This window comes from Aquarana catesbeiana, linkage group LG13 (genome assembly GCF_042186555.1).
Source record: "Aquarana catesbeiana isolate 2022-GZ linkage group LG13, ASM4218655v1, whole genome shotgun sequence".
NCBI classification, from domain to species: domain Eukaryota; kingdom Metazoa; phylum Chordata; class Amphibia; order Anura; family Ranidae; genus Aquarana; species Aquarana catesbeiana.
In genome coordinates, this window is record NC_133336.1 from 107,056,750 (window position 1) to 107,072,887 (window position 16,138).

General features: G+C 42.3%; 1 protein-coding gene across 1 annotated transcript in view; it reads left to right on the plus strand.

The window, feature by feature from the left end:
• AQR (aquarius intron-binding spliceosomal factor) overlaps positions 1–16,138 on the plus strand; it is a 214,182-nt gene that overhangs the window by 101,967 nt on the left and 96,077 nt on the right. The window contains exons 16-17 of the mRNA XM_073609694.1: positions 7,116–7,257; positions 15,487–15,665. Coding sequence (XP_073465795.1) covers positions 7,116–7,257; positions 15,487–15,665 — 321 coding nt within the window. The remainder of the gene's footprint in view (positions 1–7,115; positions 7,258–15,486; positions 15,666–16,138) is intronic.

The following is a 16,138-nucleotide window of genomic DNA, read 5'->3' on the forward strand; positions in this document are numbered from 1 at the left end:
TGTCCTTGAGTACCCTCAGAAGACAGATTTTGGCCTTGACTATCCTCTCCCAGCACCCATTTGCTTCTCACTCCCTGGTGATGGCTTTTGTGCAGGGAGTCAGTCATTTTAGCTCCCCCTAAATGCTCTAGGGTAAGATCTCAATCTGGTACTGCCAGCTCTTCAAAAGCCTCTCTTCAAGCCTATCTGGGATATTTCCTTGGCTGAACTCAATCGTAAGGTAATTTTTTTTTTCTTTATCGTACATCACAGGACACAGAGCACCATAATAATGACTATGTGGGTTATACGCTTACCTTTAGGTGATTGGACACTGGCAACCAATAGTAAAAACGGTTCCTCCCATATAACCCCTCCTACACAGGAAGTGCCTCCGTTTTTTCGCCAGTGTCTTGAAGGTGATGGTCACGGCTGTTGAAGCTCTTCAAGTTTCTTCAAAGAAAATGTCCCACTGAGGATGTTTATATTTGGATCCATTCGAATGGCTTACTAAGCTAAAGTGGATGGTACCCGAACCTTGGTTCAAGAACGAGGTGTTGCTTGTAATGTGTCCTTTTTAGGCGCTGGACCCTTGTTAAAATTGGTATTCCTGGTCAATCCTGCCCAAGGAAACCATAAAGGGTGCTTTACAGGTCCAGGGGTGTGGACCCCAATATGGGGGACCCGGTCCCTGAAGGTCCCTAGAGGCGCTACCCTCTTACAGAGGCATGATTGCCTCTGTAACACAGGGGGGAAGGAAGCGTAACAGATCTCCCTCCCCCGAACCCGGGCCAAGTGGTGAGTCACTAGAGCCCCAGGATTCTTATAGCCATATGGGTCCAAGTAACCTGGAACCAGAATGGGCAGAGGATCCAGAGGAGGTGGTCATGAAGGACCAGGAGGTAGGAGAGGCTGAAGATTCCTCGGCGGAGGATTCTGGCTCGGAGGAGCCAATTTCAGCCTCCCATTGCCAGCAATTGTTTATCCAATCTCTAATGGAGATGGTACGAATTGCATTTAAGTTACCCCCGGTTCAGGAGTCTGCACTCGCTTGTTCCACTCTGGGATATTTGCGACATAAGCAAATTTCCCAAGCCTTTCCCTTGCATCCGTTACTGGAGCAGGTGATTTATGCGGACTGGGAGCATCCTGACAGGATATACTTACCTCTCAAAAGGTTTTCTGTTTTGTATCCTATGGAGGAGAAGTTTAGGAAGAAATGGAGCACACCTTTGGTAGACGCTGCCATATCTTCTGTGAATAAAATCTTAACCTGTCCAGTGGATAATGCCCAGGTGTTCAAGGATCCGGCTGATAAAAAGCTAGAGTCCTTATTGAAAGCCTCCTTCTCGGTTGCCAGTGCAGCAGTTCAGCCTGCTATTGCAGCTATTGGGATTTGTCAATCCCTAAAGGATCGCTTTAAGAAGATAGTAAAAAGCATTCCTTGCCAGGGGGAATCTGCTGAAGAGCTATCAGAGATCCCACATGCCTTGTGTTTTGCGGTAGACGCTTTAAAAGACTCAATTCAACAGATGTCTCGTTTTGCGTTATTATCAGTTCATATGCGCCGAGTATTGTGGCTAAAGAACTGGTCTGCTGAGACACCATGTAAAAGGCTACTTGCCTCCTTTCCTTTTCATGGAGAATGCCTGTTTGGCGATGATCTGGATAAATATATCCAAAAGATCTCTGGAGGAAAGAGCACTCTGCTTCCTATTAAAAAGGAGGGGAAGCAGCCCTCTTATAAAATTCCTAATCCCCCAGGGCCTGGTGCCTCTTCCCCTAAACAGTATCGAAAGCCTCAGCTGTCTGGGTTTAAGAGACCACAGGGTCAGAAAAAACCCTGGACCCAAAAAACACCCAAGCCTAACTCCAAGTCTACCTTGTGAAGGGGCGCCCCCGCTCTCACGGGTGGGGGGCAGGCTTCGGCTGTTTGGGGAGGCCTGGGAGGAACTGGTTCAAGACAGATGGGTCATTTCCACTGTAAAGAACGGTTACAGAATAGAGTTCCGGGAGGTTCCCCGAACCGCTTTCTACACTCAAGGGTCCTGGCGGATCCAGAGAAAAGAAGTTGCCTACTCCTAGCTTTACACCATCTGCTGATGCAGGGAGTAATTGTGAAGGTCCCGCACGAAGAAAGATTCAAGGGGTTTTACTCAAACCTGTTCACCGTGCCGAAACCAAATGGGGAAGTATGGCCCATTTTAGACCTCAAGGCTCTCAGCTACTTTGTAGGCGTCCGATCTTTCTGCATGGAGTCTGTTTGCTCAGTAATAAGGTCCCTGAGAAAGGCAGACTATTTGGCATCCACAGATATCAAGGATGCTTACCTTCATGGGCCGATCTTCGGTCCACACCAAAGGGTCTTACGTTTCAATGTAGAGAGCAGTCATTTCCAGTTTGTGGCACCCCCTTTCGGTCTAGCCACGGCCCCCAGGGTCTTCACAAAGGTTCTGGCCCCAGTATTGGCTTCCCTAAGATCTCAAGGAGTCTCCGTAATAGGATACCTGGATGATCTACTTCTAAGGGATTGCTCTTGGCCTACACTAGTTCTAAACGTGTCAAGTACGGTGCGGGTCTTACAACGCCTAGGTTGGGTACTAAATTTGGACAAGTCAGCTCTTTGTCCAACCCAAACCTTGTTGTATTTGGGTCTGGTCTTGGACACCGCCCAAGAAAAGGTGTTTCTTCCGCCCTTAAAGGTCGCCTCCATAGTGGAACTTGTACAGAAGGTGAAAAAAGAACCAACACCTTCTGTCCGGCTGTGCATGAGGTTATTGGGCAAGATGGTGTCATCTTTCAGCGCGGTGCCATATGCACAGTTCCACTCCAGAGTATTCCAGAACCGTATCCTGAAAGCCTGAGACAAGTCTACTCAAACCTTGGATCAACCAGTGGTTCTATCTCCACAGGTTCTATGGAACCTCTCTTGGTGGTTAAGAACCAGCAACTTACAAAGAGGGAAATCTTTCCCACCAGTAGCCTGGAAGGTAGTGACTACGGACGCCAGTCTTCTCGGCTGGGGAGCAGTCCTAGAGGAAGCGTCTGTCCAGGGAGTATGGTTCCAGACAGAAAGGACTCTGCTCATCAATCTACTGGAGATTCGGGCAGCTCGTCTGGCCCTGCGATTCTGGACGTCCAGATTGCGGGACTTTCCAGTCAGAGTTCAGTCCGACAACTCCACAGTAGTGGCGTATATCAACCACGAGGGAGGTACCAGGAGTCGGGCAGCCCAAAGAGAAGTAAATCATATACTAACCTGGGCAGAAAATCATGTGCCGTTTCTATCGGCATTGTTTATCCCAGGGGTGGACAATTGGCAGGCGGATTTCCCGAGTCGCCAGAAATTGTTACCAGGGGAATGGTCCCTACATCCCGAGGTTTTTCTACAGATCTGCCAATACTGGGGGATCCCAGATGTGTATCTGCTGGCATCCAGATTCAATGCCAAACTGGACAGGTTGTGTCCAGGACCAAGGATCCGCTTGCTGTCAGGATAGACGCATTAGTGGTTCCTTGGGATCAGTATTCTCTTGATATATGCTTTCCCTCCGATCCAAATTCTGCCGCACTTACTACGCAGAATACGGGAGGAACGGAAGCCGGTGATCTTCGTGGCCCAGGAGATCATGGTTCTTCCTTGCCGCCCAGACCTGTTATCTCAAGGGCCCATATTCCATCCTTCTTTACGGTTGCTGAATTTGATGGCCAGGCTATTGAGACCAGACTACTGAAAAACCGTGGTATTATGGGTTCAGTCTTATCCACTTTGGTAAACGCTAGAAAGTCAGTTTCTAGAACTATCTATTAAAGATTCTGGAAGTCATACATTTCTTGGTGTGAGAAAAGGAAATGGAACCCTCATAGGTATATGATTGGAAGGGTGTTCGCCTTTCTCCAAACAGGAGTAGACTTGCAGCTTGCTTTAGGGACAATCAAGGGACAGATTTCGGCCTTATCGTTTTTTTCCAAAAACCAATTGCATCCCATTCTTTGGTGCAAACCTTTGTCAAGGGAGTAACACACCTGAGGCCACCTCTTAAACCACCTTTATGTCCTTGGGACCTAAATTTCGTACTGTCAGCCTTACAGAGTCAGCCTTTTGAACCTATTAGGCATATCCCTTTGGTCCTATTGACCAGGATATTAGTTTTCCTAATGGCTATAACATCGGCTAGAAGGGTGTCAGAATTGGCCGCCCTTTCGTGCGAAGAACCTTTTTGGCTCTTCATGAGGACAAAGTGGTCATGCGACCTTGTCCGGATTTTCTACCAAAAGTGGTTTCCAAATTTCATTTGACTCAGGATATGATTTTTCCTTCCTTTTTTCCAAACCCTAAGACTAGGGAGGAAAAATCGCTTCACTCACTGGATGTGGTGAGAGCAATTAAAGTTTACTTGGAAATGTCAGCTCCTTTTCGGAAGACTGACTGCTTTTTTGTCTTACCTGAGGGTCCTAGAAAGGGACAGCCGGCAACAAGTTCTTCTATATCCAGGTTGATTCGCCAGACTATTGTCCAGGCGTATGGATTAAAGCGTAGGGTTCCACCCCGTGATTTAGGAGCACACTCCACTAGAGGAGTTAGTGCATCATGGGCAGTATGCCAGCAGGTGTCTATGGCTCAGGTTTGCAAAGCAGCCGTTTGGTCTTCAGTTCATATGTTCACCAGGTTTTACCACGTGGATGTGAGGTCTCAAAAAGAGACTGTGTTTGGCCACAGCATGTTGCAGGCTGCTTTATAATCTCAGATTCATTGGGTCTAAGGATGATGTGTCCCCCCCCCCCCCAGATGCATTGCTTTAGGACATCCCACATAGTCATTATTATGGTGCTCTGTGTCCCGTGATGTACAATAAAGAAAAATGGATTTTTAAAACAGCTTACCTGTAAAATCCTTTTCTTGGAGTACATCACGGGACACAGAGGTCCCTCCCCTCTTTTTCTGGGATCGTCATTGCTTGCTACAAAACTGAGGCACTTCCTGTGTAGGAGGGTTTATATAGGAGGAACCGTCTTACTATTGGTTGCCAGTGTCCAATCACCTAAAGGTAAGCGTATAACCCACATAGTCATTATTATGGTGCTCTGTGTCCCGTGATGTACTCCAAGAAAAGGATTTTGAGGGTAAGCTGTTTTAAAAATCCATTTTTTTTTTTTTGTCACCCTTATTTCCGCTGGACGAGTATTGGCGCTGGTGGCATTACCTTGTAAGGAACTCGTGGTGTTACACAATGTCTAGGTTGTCCTGAAAACCAAAGCTTTTTTTCTCAAGGTGGTCTCCTCCATTCACCTTTTTCAGGAGGTTGTCCCATCTTTGTGTCCTGCTCTTATGCACCCTAGCATGTTCTGTCACTCCTGTTTAGATGTGGTTTGTGTCCTTTTTTTAGACATATTTTTATGCTCTTTGTCCTTCCTGATGGATTTTGCACAGGGAGTCCTGACTAGGTGGATTCGAAAGGCCATTCTTCAAACTTGTTCCCTCCAGGATAACTTTTCCTCCCTTTCCTGTTAAGGCCCACGCTACTAGGTCTATGGAAGTTTTGTGGACTTTTCAACATCAAACATCTGTTTTGCTAATTTGTGCCTCCTGGTCTTTTGTTTATACCTTTTTAGTTTTATCATGTTTAAGCCTCTGCTGATGCTGGTTTTGGCCATAAAGGGGCTTCAAGTAGCTGTTTACAGTAGCTACAGTCCTATACCTCTGTTCATTTTTTGTGGACCGTTTGGCATTTGTTTGTCTGTTGCCCATTCCTCTTTTATGCATTGTTTTTGGATGTCCCAGTCATCTAAGACTAGGCCTGTATCATGTACTTTTACGATCAAGAAAAAAAAGGATTTTTCACTTATCTGGAAAATCCATTTCTTGGAGTACAGTATATGACCTAGGACCCTCCCCTTTCTGTTAATCCTTATTGCTTGGTAAAAATATGGAGGATAACTGTCAGTGGAAGCAGTTATATGGGGGGCCTAACAGTTCTGTTTGCCAGTGTCCAATCACCGGATGGTAGCAATATATAACCAATTTGTCTAAGATTTTGCCTGTGTCCAGGTAAGGTAAAAATCCTTTTCTTTGGAGGCTAGAAGCATTGCAACCATGATCAGTAGATCGCAGGGACACAGCTCTGGCTCCTGCTCACTATTTCAACAGAGGTGCAGGTCCATACTGTTGTACAGACCTCCTCCAGTTAGAGGGCTAGAGGAAGTATCAATGAACTACAAGTGCGATTACATTACTGTGCTTGTGCTCCATTTAAAGTGGTGGCATATGGGCGTTGTATTTTTGTTTTGTTTTATTCATAGAATCCTGTGAATGAATGACGCGGCTGTGCAAACAGAGCCACGTACAGCCTCCCTCATAAAAAAAAAAAAAAAAAATAACGGGAGGTGGTGGGGAGAAGAGCCCTTAGTTCTGTTAGGCGGGATGGTTTGGGGATGAGGGGCTGTGGACTGTAGTCATGTTTCATGATACACCCTAAATATGCATCTCTGGAGCTCAAAGGCGATGTAATAATGGTATATGTAGCACAGGTCCTTGATAGTTCCAATGGAAGTACAGGGTTGGGGACACGCACTGGAAACAAGACAAAGGAGAGAGGGCGCACCAGCCTTGCGCATACCCAAGTGGTGTCTTTAGTAAGTTAAATGTCAGATACTCACAAATAAATCAATGATAAAAACATATCAGGGTCCATAGTAGACACAAAGCAACCACCAGGACACCGAGACTGTTCCCAGCATGCCGGAGGAACTTCCAGATGGCTGATGCGTTTCGAGGAGAGATCCCTCAAACTCGGAACCCTTTTATCGTTGATTTGTTTGTGTATATTTCCTTTAACTTAATATTAAAGACACCACTTGGATAATGCGCAAGGCTGGTGTGCCCTCTCTCTCCTTTGTCTTACACCCCAAATATGAGTATAACATGAAAGGTGAACTTGTAAACTGTTCACGTGGACACCTTGTGGGGGCAGCAGGTACCAAAATTTCCATGTCTATCTGATGTTTACTTTGCTATTTAAAAACATGTAAGGGATCTGCCTGTTTGTTACCCTCCCATGTAAACAAAATTATGTGTTTTTAGTGATTAAATTGTGTTTATTTGCTATATTGTGGGTAAAACTTTTTCTGTCTACTAGGGTGCCTGGCTCTGCCGAAGCTCAACCTGCAGTTTCTCACCCTCCATGATTATCTTCTTCGCAACTTCAACCTTTTCCGCCTAGAGTCTACATATGAGATTCGGCAAGACATTGAGGATGTTGTGTGCCGCATGAAGCCATGGTAAGTGACAGGTTGGAGCTTGTTTTACTTCCTATGTGAACTCATTAATTTTCTCTGGTAGAATACATCCATAGTCAGAGCTGCAGTCAGTATGTTTAAACAGTTGGTGATAAATAGCATTACAAGAGCCAAATGCACATAAGACCTGCAGATCCTTTATAATATTGTTTACATGGATACACAAACACTCTTTCGAGAACAATCAGAAGAGTTGTGGCACATTGCCTGTTCAAATAGTCTGTACAATATACAGCTAATAATATTAGGAATTGTATTCTCACTTTGTATGATTAAAACTAAGATGTTAATTTGTCTTTGTTACCGTTATAGTTCTTGCCAAGCCCACTTTTGTCTAAAGGCTCCATAGAATGTACAATAATTTTTTGCTTAAAAAGGAGTAGAGGCCCCAGTGAATGAATTCTACTGGGACCTTCTGTAGACCCAAGAACAAAGGTTTAATATGTTGACTGAATTTGTTTCCTTTTTCAGACTTTTTGTTATTTTTTTTCACCTGGGGATCCTGCCAGTAACACACATTTCCTGCCGTGTGATAACACTCACTGTACTGTATCCATGGAGGGGCAATGTTGTCACCTTAAGCTGCATGCTCCTGATTTGGACTACAAAACACTTCCCCCTCTCTTCATCACCATAACATAAGGCAGCCCTCGCAACACTGCTTGAGATTTCACTGCAGAATTCACAGGAATTTAGATGCCCACTGGATATATGGCAGATGGACAAGTATTTGTCTGCACTTGTTCTAAAGAGACAAGACATGAGGAAATGTGCAAGTACAAGGGAAATGTCTTTTTTGCAAGTACATACTTTAATTTTGAATCTTTTGATTATGCAGTTCTTTGTAGATATTGTATTGACTTAAGTTGGCCATATACAGATCAAAACTGAAAAAATTGTGTCGTTGGCTATAGGCGGCAACACTAATCGTGTTCTGTCGGCAGGGAAGGTTCTCTGATGGCAGAACATAATTGCAATTTGGTAGGGATTCCCCAATCAACGCTGACTGTGTTGATGGAGAAATTAAGCTATTTTTGGGTGGCAGGAAGAAAAAAGTACATAATCTATGGCCTGCCTTTTAAAGGAAGCTAATTCTGACAGGCAAAAGCAGATGGAGCAGTAAATAAAAGTCAGTAATAGGGCATGGCTTAAAGTGATTGCAAAGTCTATTTTTTTTTTAAATAGCAAACATGTTATACTTACCTCCTTTGTGCAGTTGGTTTTACACGGAGCAGCCTGGATCCTCCTCTTCTCGGGTCCCTCTTTGCTCTCCTGTCCTTCCCTCCAGTCGAGTGCCCCCACAGCAAGCGGCTTGCTATGGGGGCACCCGAGCCAAGCTGCAGCTCCGTGTGTCCATTCAGACACGGAGCTGCCATTTCCCCCCCCTCCTGATTGGCTAACTGACTTTGATAGCCGTGGGAGCCAATGGCGCCGCTGCTCTGTCTCAGCCAATCAGAATGTAGAGTCACAGATGGCTTAGGGACATTGCTGGACAGAGATGGGGCTCAGGTAAGTATTAGGGGGTGCTGGGAAGGCTGCTACACACAGAAGGCTTTTTATCTTGCCGCATAGAATGCAGTAAGATAAAAAAAAAAACCCTTTACAACTATTTTAATCACATACCAGCCTGTTACTTTCTCCAGGGTACCAGTAATGATAGTTAGCAGATACAGATCTGGGCTTTGCTTTCACAGCCATCGCTATTTAATTTCACTTAAGGGTAAACCCATTCCAACATTAATATGTTGGGTTCTATTGTTTTCCTCCTAAGATAGGTGCCTGACTTTTTGTTGCTTTGGTATTGAGTCACTGATTAGAAAGCCAGTGAAGATAGAAATGCTTATTTGTACCTGGTCTGTGACTTAGACATATTGAAACGAAAAGTTCAGCAATGACAGTCCACCTATTTCACAGTGTTTATTTCCTTTAAAGAAAAGCATATAGGTTTAACCTTGTACCACTAAATTAACCATCTACAACAATAAACTTGAATATATTATTCAACTTACATAAATTTGCAAACCAGCCTCCCCTTTCCCGCAGTGTTAGGTACCTGGGTGACCTATGACCAGGCGGGTGTATGTTCAGCGCCATAGAAAAAGTTGGTGCTTGCATAAGATTGCTCTAGGACTCTTTTGGCAGATCAGGGAGAAGCCACAAAGTGTAAGTAGCAGCAGATTACTTATGATGCATGCTGAGTAGCATATGCTAATTTGCATATCACTGCAGAACACAGATCTGCTTTACAAGTACCCACAAATGTGAGATGGTTGTTGACCCATTCTGAATAAAAAGGGCTGGATTGGACAATAATCTATGTTTTTGGATGGTTCATGATGGGCTTGCTTGATGTTGGTGGAAACAGGTAATTGCACAGGTTGCAAATTATCCAGATTGCTTCTTTTCATCTAAAAAGCTTTTTTTGGCCTTTTGCTTTCTCCATACACATTCTGACCTAACAGGGGTCACCTCTGATGTGTGTTCTGAAAAATGCTTTTTACTTTTTCAGCGCGAAACATTTTAGATGTAACCTCTCCTACTCTTCAATATATTAGAAAAGCTGCTGCAGGCTTGAATAAAGTGGTTCCTTTTCTGCACCAGCACCTGGGGATATTGGCTGCAAACATGCTGAACCACCACAGCCTTGTACACCAAACATTTATCTTTTTGTGGACATTTCAAGATTGGCCGGATTATGTGGTCCATAAAGGTGGCCATTAATTAACGAATCACAAAAGATGCCAGATCTACTGCTTATTTAAACTTACGAGTAGTGATACATATATTTTATACTGTATGTGTCCTAAAACAAATATGTGAATATTTGGGGCCTGACAGTCACCAGCTCTCTCTGCTCACGGAGCTGTGAGAACCGAGCGATCAGCTGTTTGATCTCTCGGTTCTCAGTCATCGGGCTGGCGGGGGACAGATGCAGCATGGAACCAATGCTGCATCCACTTAGGTAAGTATTAATTTGAAAAAACAAAACAAAAACAGAACTTCTCTTTTAAGTAATTATTTAACGACCAACATTTTATCAAACATTTTTTGATGCCTTTAAAGTTGATGCCAGAAAAAATCTGCAAATATGCTCTCAAACATTGGCTTTCAACGTTATTTCCTCTTAAAATCTTTATCTGTTAACTGAAAGAAAGAGACACTAATAAACGCAACTTTGTGCGAAACACACAAATTAACTTTGCAACTTGAGCCAACATTGTTAAACTGGTCCTCTTTGTTGGTTTGGGTTGAGCTGGACCTTTAAAACACTAGTTCTGTTGCTGGGAACATCCCTCATGGGACAGCAGCTGGAAGGGTTGCACGATACTGATGCTAGTATTGGTGCCAATACCAAGCATTTGCAGAAGTACTTTTAAATGCTCCGATGCTTGACCCGATACCTGGCAGGAGGCCAGTACACCCGGCGTCCTCAGTGTAGCAGGGGGGTGCCGGGCAGCCTTGCAGATGATCTTTGCGGCGGTGGCGGCAGGTACAAGCACCGATCTCTCTGTATCGCTCTTTCTGACAGACGCTTCTCCTCCTCTTACTCCCGTGGTTGTCAGGGAGATGGGTGCTTGTAACGACCCCCACCGCTGCTTCTATCAGCCCGATTGTCTCACCAAAGCCCCCAACAGGATTGAAAAAAAAAAAAAGGAAGAACTGTAAAAAAAAAATTAACCGTAAAAATAATGAAAAATAACATAAAAAATACACTGACTCTGACTTAAAATAAATAAAAAAAAAAAAAAAAAAAAAACAACTGACACAGTCCACCCCTCGTCAGCGCCCATCAGTGCTGCATATTCGTACCACTGTCACATGACATTAAAAAAAAAAGTATCGGGAATCAGTATCGGCGAGTACTTGGAAAAAAAGTATTGATACTTGTTGTGTTTAAAAAGTGGTATCGGTGCAACCCTAGCAGATGCTGGCATGTCCCTGTTCAGACATCTAAATAGTTAATGAAACATTCTCATTTACTCTCTGGCATGCATAAGCTGTACAAATCCCCTCTGTTGCCCAGTCCAATGCAGAGTAACAACTCGTGGAACATGAGCCACCAGTGATGTTTCATATTTCAGGGTGCTGAGCTTGCTTGTCTTTTGATCTGTGGCACTTTCACAGCTCTGAGCAGCTATTCTAAGTTGAGAGGCAAGCTCCCCGCTATACCAGAGTTATCATCACTGTAACTCTGCCATGTTAGACTGTCACACACCTGAATATGCTTATTCTGTAATGCTGTCTAGGGAATTATTGCCTTTTTGTTTGTCAGTTGGGAAAAAAATTACATATTATCATCACTTTTTAGTTTGGTTAGAGTAGTATCTATATTTATACACATGGGATAATAGACTGCCTACTTTAAAATATTCATATTATAATGAATCTTATAATACTTTTCATTACAAAATATTTTTACATAGAAGCTAGAATTTTGCGGTAAAATGCTACCACAAATGTGATATATTGCAGTTTAACACTCATTAGATGGGGTGTATTAGTTATATATATTATTATTAATATTATTATTATGGTTTTCACTTGGTGATCTGGTCAGTAACACACTTTCTGTATTCTAGTGCCCCCACTCTGCATGAAGGAGCACAAGGGCAGCTTTGAACAGCAGCATTCTCAGTCTAGGGGGATGGAAGTGTAAGATGTACTAGCAGATTTAGTGGGGGGGGGATTATATATATATATATATATATATATATATATATATATATATATATATATAATTACACACATGTTAAACCACAGAATGCATTAAGTTAACTAGATGCCGTGTTTAAACCATCTATTTACAAGTATCATGCCAATTTTCATTCTTTTATTTTGTGGTTTTAATATCCTTTACGCAAGTATCATTTTAAGATTTTTATTATATACCTGATGTGTACTAGAGAGTTTGGAGGTTATTTATGTACTACCATTTGTAAATGTACAGTGTATGTGTGTGTGTGTACATTTCTATGGGATACCAAATATTACTATGAATTACTGTTTTTTTTTTTTTTACCTTGTTATATACTGTACAGAGTTCTATGAATTAATAACTATGATATTATATATTTTGACTGTTATATTCCCTGCCGGTGCGTGTTTCACATACAGTCCCACTCCCCTTGCTCTCCCCTATTTCTATAGACAGGGATGGAGGCATATGACTGTACCAGGTCATTGCCTCATGCAGGCATAACCCGCTTTACATACCCTCACTTTACATACACTCGCGAGTCAGCTTGACATGGCACTGCTCCCAGTTTTTAACATTGGCATCTATGGGAAATCTTTGTCAACTTGACATGGCACTGCTCCTGGTTTGTCTGATTTTAGAGTCGGCCAGCTTGCCTAGATGATCAGTTATGCCTATGTTAAATGACTTGAAAAAGGTTAATGCGTTAAATGACTATTGCAATATAGTACATGCATTGAGAAGTGAAAAAAGGTATTGCTTACCTTTAAGTCCATTTTGGTTTTACATACATGCTCTGGTCCCATTGTGTACCTAAAAGTGGGGGGTTTGCCTGTATAAAGTCCTAAAACTTTTTTTTAATTATTCAAATCTCTTTACAGTTTTGAAGCCCAAAGGAGGCATTCTGGACTTCAGGGACCTCAACGCCTTTGTATGTCCTCAAAAAGTTCTCGATTAGGACCTATTCAGTCAGTTATTACGTCCTTTCGTCTAGGAGACTTGTGGCTTCCCTGGACATAAGGGATGCCTGTTTACTCATTCTTATTTTTCCAGGTCATCAACAGTTGCTTTGTCTTTCTGTTGGCAATAACACTATCCGTTCATTATTCTTTCATTTCACTTTGCAAAGGCCATTACACCCGTTCTAGGTGTTCTTCACTTTAGAGATGTTTCAGTCATCGGATACTTTGGTGATCTCTTGCTGGGAAAACAGCCTCTCTGGCCTTGGACTCCAGCGTGTCAATCCTGCTATGGACCTTGGAGGATTTTGGAAAGATCCTGAACATCAGGAAATCATCTCTGATTCTGTCACACCACTTGGAGTACTTGGATACTATTCAGGCCAAGGTTTTTCAGCTCTCGGAGAAGTTGATAAATCTGCAGGGTCAGGTTCAGCAAATTCCTATTGAATTGTACGTGAGTGCAAAGATTGATAGTGTCCACCTTCAAAGCAATTCCATTTGTTCATTTTCACTCAAGGCCTCTCTTTCTCTCACTCTGTCTTCAGACAAAATGATTTCTTTATGTTGTCAAACAAAGATGCCTCTATTTTGTCGCCTTTTGCCCCTGGCACAGTTGGAGGGCAGGTTTTTTTTTTTTTTTTTACAGTGGAAGATTGGCATGATGGATGCCAGTCTTCTGGGCTGAGGTGAGGTTTTGGGCACTCTTTTCAGCATTGTTGCTCAAAGGAAGAATTAATGAATTAATCCTTCAATCAGCACGCTTGAATTACATGCATGCCGTCATTTCACTGGACCTTCCCTTTTTACCTGGTCCTCTCTTTTGACTGGTACGAGTTCAACTGGGCAATGTCTCAGCTGTGGCCTGCATCAGCCACTATGCATGTTGCAGCAGTGGCAGGGTTAGAGTCCATCCTGTCCTGGGCAGAGAGTCATGTTCCAATGATATCCAAAGTGCATATTCCCAAGGTGAAGAACTGGCAGGCAGATTTTCTTAGAAGACAATGTTGATGTCTGGGCCCAAGAGAATGGTCTCTTTATCTGGAGGTGTTCTGGAACATATCTCTGAATTGGGGGACACCAAATGTAGAACTGTTAGCTTCTCAGTTCAGCAAGATACTGGGCAGATTTGTCTCTAAGACACAGGACCCAATGGCAGATGCAGAAGGTGCCCTGGTGGAGCCATTTGATCAGAATGCCCTGATGTATGCCTTTCCCCTCTGTAAGGTTTATCATCAAATGTGAAAAACACATTTTTTTTAAACTGGTGTCATACTATGGTAGCTTCCCCATGTTCTTTCTTTTCTTCAATTGGGGTAGAACCATACTATTGGGGAGGTCGGGTTGTCTTTTGAGGTGTTTCCATCAAAATATTATATAAATGCTCTTTGGGCTGCAGATCTGAAGAAGCAGAGGATCCAGTGCCTCACATTAATACCTTTCGGTTTATATTATTGTCCCGCTTCCACGCCAGTAGGATTGTGTTTGAATGATAGAGTGAGGTTGGCCTCAAATGTATACATTGCGGTAATGTATGATAGTGCGCCATGAATGTGTATTGTGATGCTATTAATTTTCAATGGAATCCCAACGTGTTTTCATGCATTACATTCCCAAGAAAGGTTGGGGTAATGTTAGGGCTGTGCTATGTTTTTGGTAGCCCTTTCAAAATGAATGAGCTGCATTTACAAACAATGCTAGACCTAATTTGAGATATTTACTAAAACTGTAGTGTGCAAAATCTGGTGCAGCTCTGCATAGAATCAATCACCTTCTAGGTTTTATTGTCAAAGCTTAAGTGAACAAGCTGAAGTTATAAGCTGATTGGCTACCATGCATAGCTGCACCCGATTCTTTGTGGGCAAGTTTTAGTAAATCTGCCCCAATATGTGTTAACTCATTGTAAAAGGGGTGATCCCAACTTGAGTCTGCACTTTTTTTTTTTTTTTTTTTAACAATGCCAGACATACATAGTGCATTCCATGGTAACAATATGTGAGACGAGCCCTAGACTAAAGGCCAGACTGAAAGTGTGTGTAATTTGTAAATAGAGTTTTAGTGTTAAAACTAATTTAAATATGTTTTGTAATATGTGTATATCGGGGAAAAATTGAAAATGTGTGTGTGTAGATAGATAGATAGATATATATATATATATATATATATATATATAGATAGATAGGTATATATATATATATATATATATATATATATATATATATATATATATATATATAATATTATAAATATATAAAACATTATTGCAGTACATGCACATTTCCTCTTGTGTTATCACTTCAAAGACCCTGTAATGTATTGTTTAAATGCAATAAAGAAAAGTAAGTTCACCAGCCTGACTGTGCTGCCTGGTAGTCTATAAACCTCAGGACCGGATGGACAGAAATACAAATCCATTGACAGGTAAAAAAATAGGTCCCATAATTGTATTTATCTGTTTGCTTTTAGGTTCAGCTTTAAATTGTACAGCTTCATACATCTCTGTGTTCATTTCACATAAATATATACATTGGTAATCATGCACAATTTCTCACACAGGCAATCTGAATATGGCGGTATTGTTTTTGGCGGCTGGGCACGCATGGCTCAACCTATAGTGGCTTTCTCTGTTGTGGAAGTTGCCAAGCCAAACATTGGTGAAAACTGGCCTACACGAGTAAGAGCTGATGTTACCATTAACCTGAATGTCAGAAACCAGATTAAAGACGAATGGGAAGGTATGAATGACTGGTGCACATGCATGTGCAGCAATTTTGATAAAAACTCTTATTAGACACTCTTGACTCCTGAAAGCTGGAAGCATGAACTTTGACTTAACTTTTGTATGCCCACTTTTTGGGCAAAAATATACACTTAGAGCTCCAATTGGGACTTAAATAAATACTTTATATAGTTGTGCACTGAATGTTTCTGTTCTGCATTCCTTTCCTGAGATGACACCGCTTAACCACCATACTGTATGAGGACAATACAAACAGGACTACTGGTTACTCCCATCTTACATACATAGTATAGATGAGCAAGGTCCTGTAATCCTCAGAACAATATAAATGATAAACGGTGCAGCACAGCCAGGCAGAGAGCACAGAATGCTTTTAGCTGATAAGATTTCTGGCATGATCAGCAGGTATTTTTGCATTTGTCAGATATAACCAAATACTATGATATATCTGAAAGTTCGTTGTCAAGG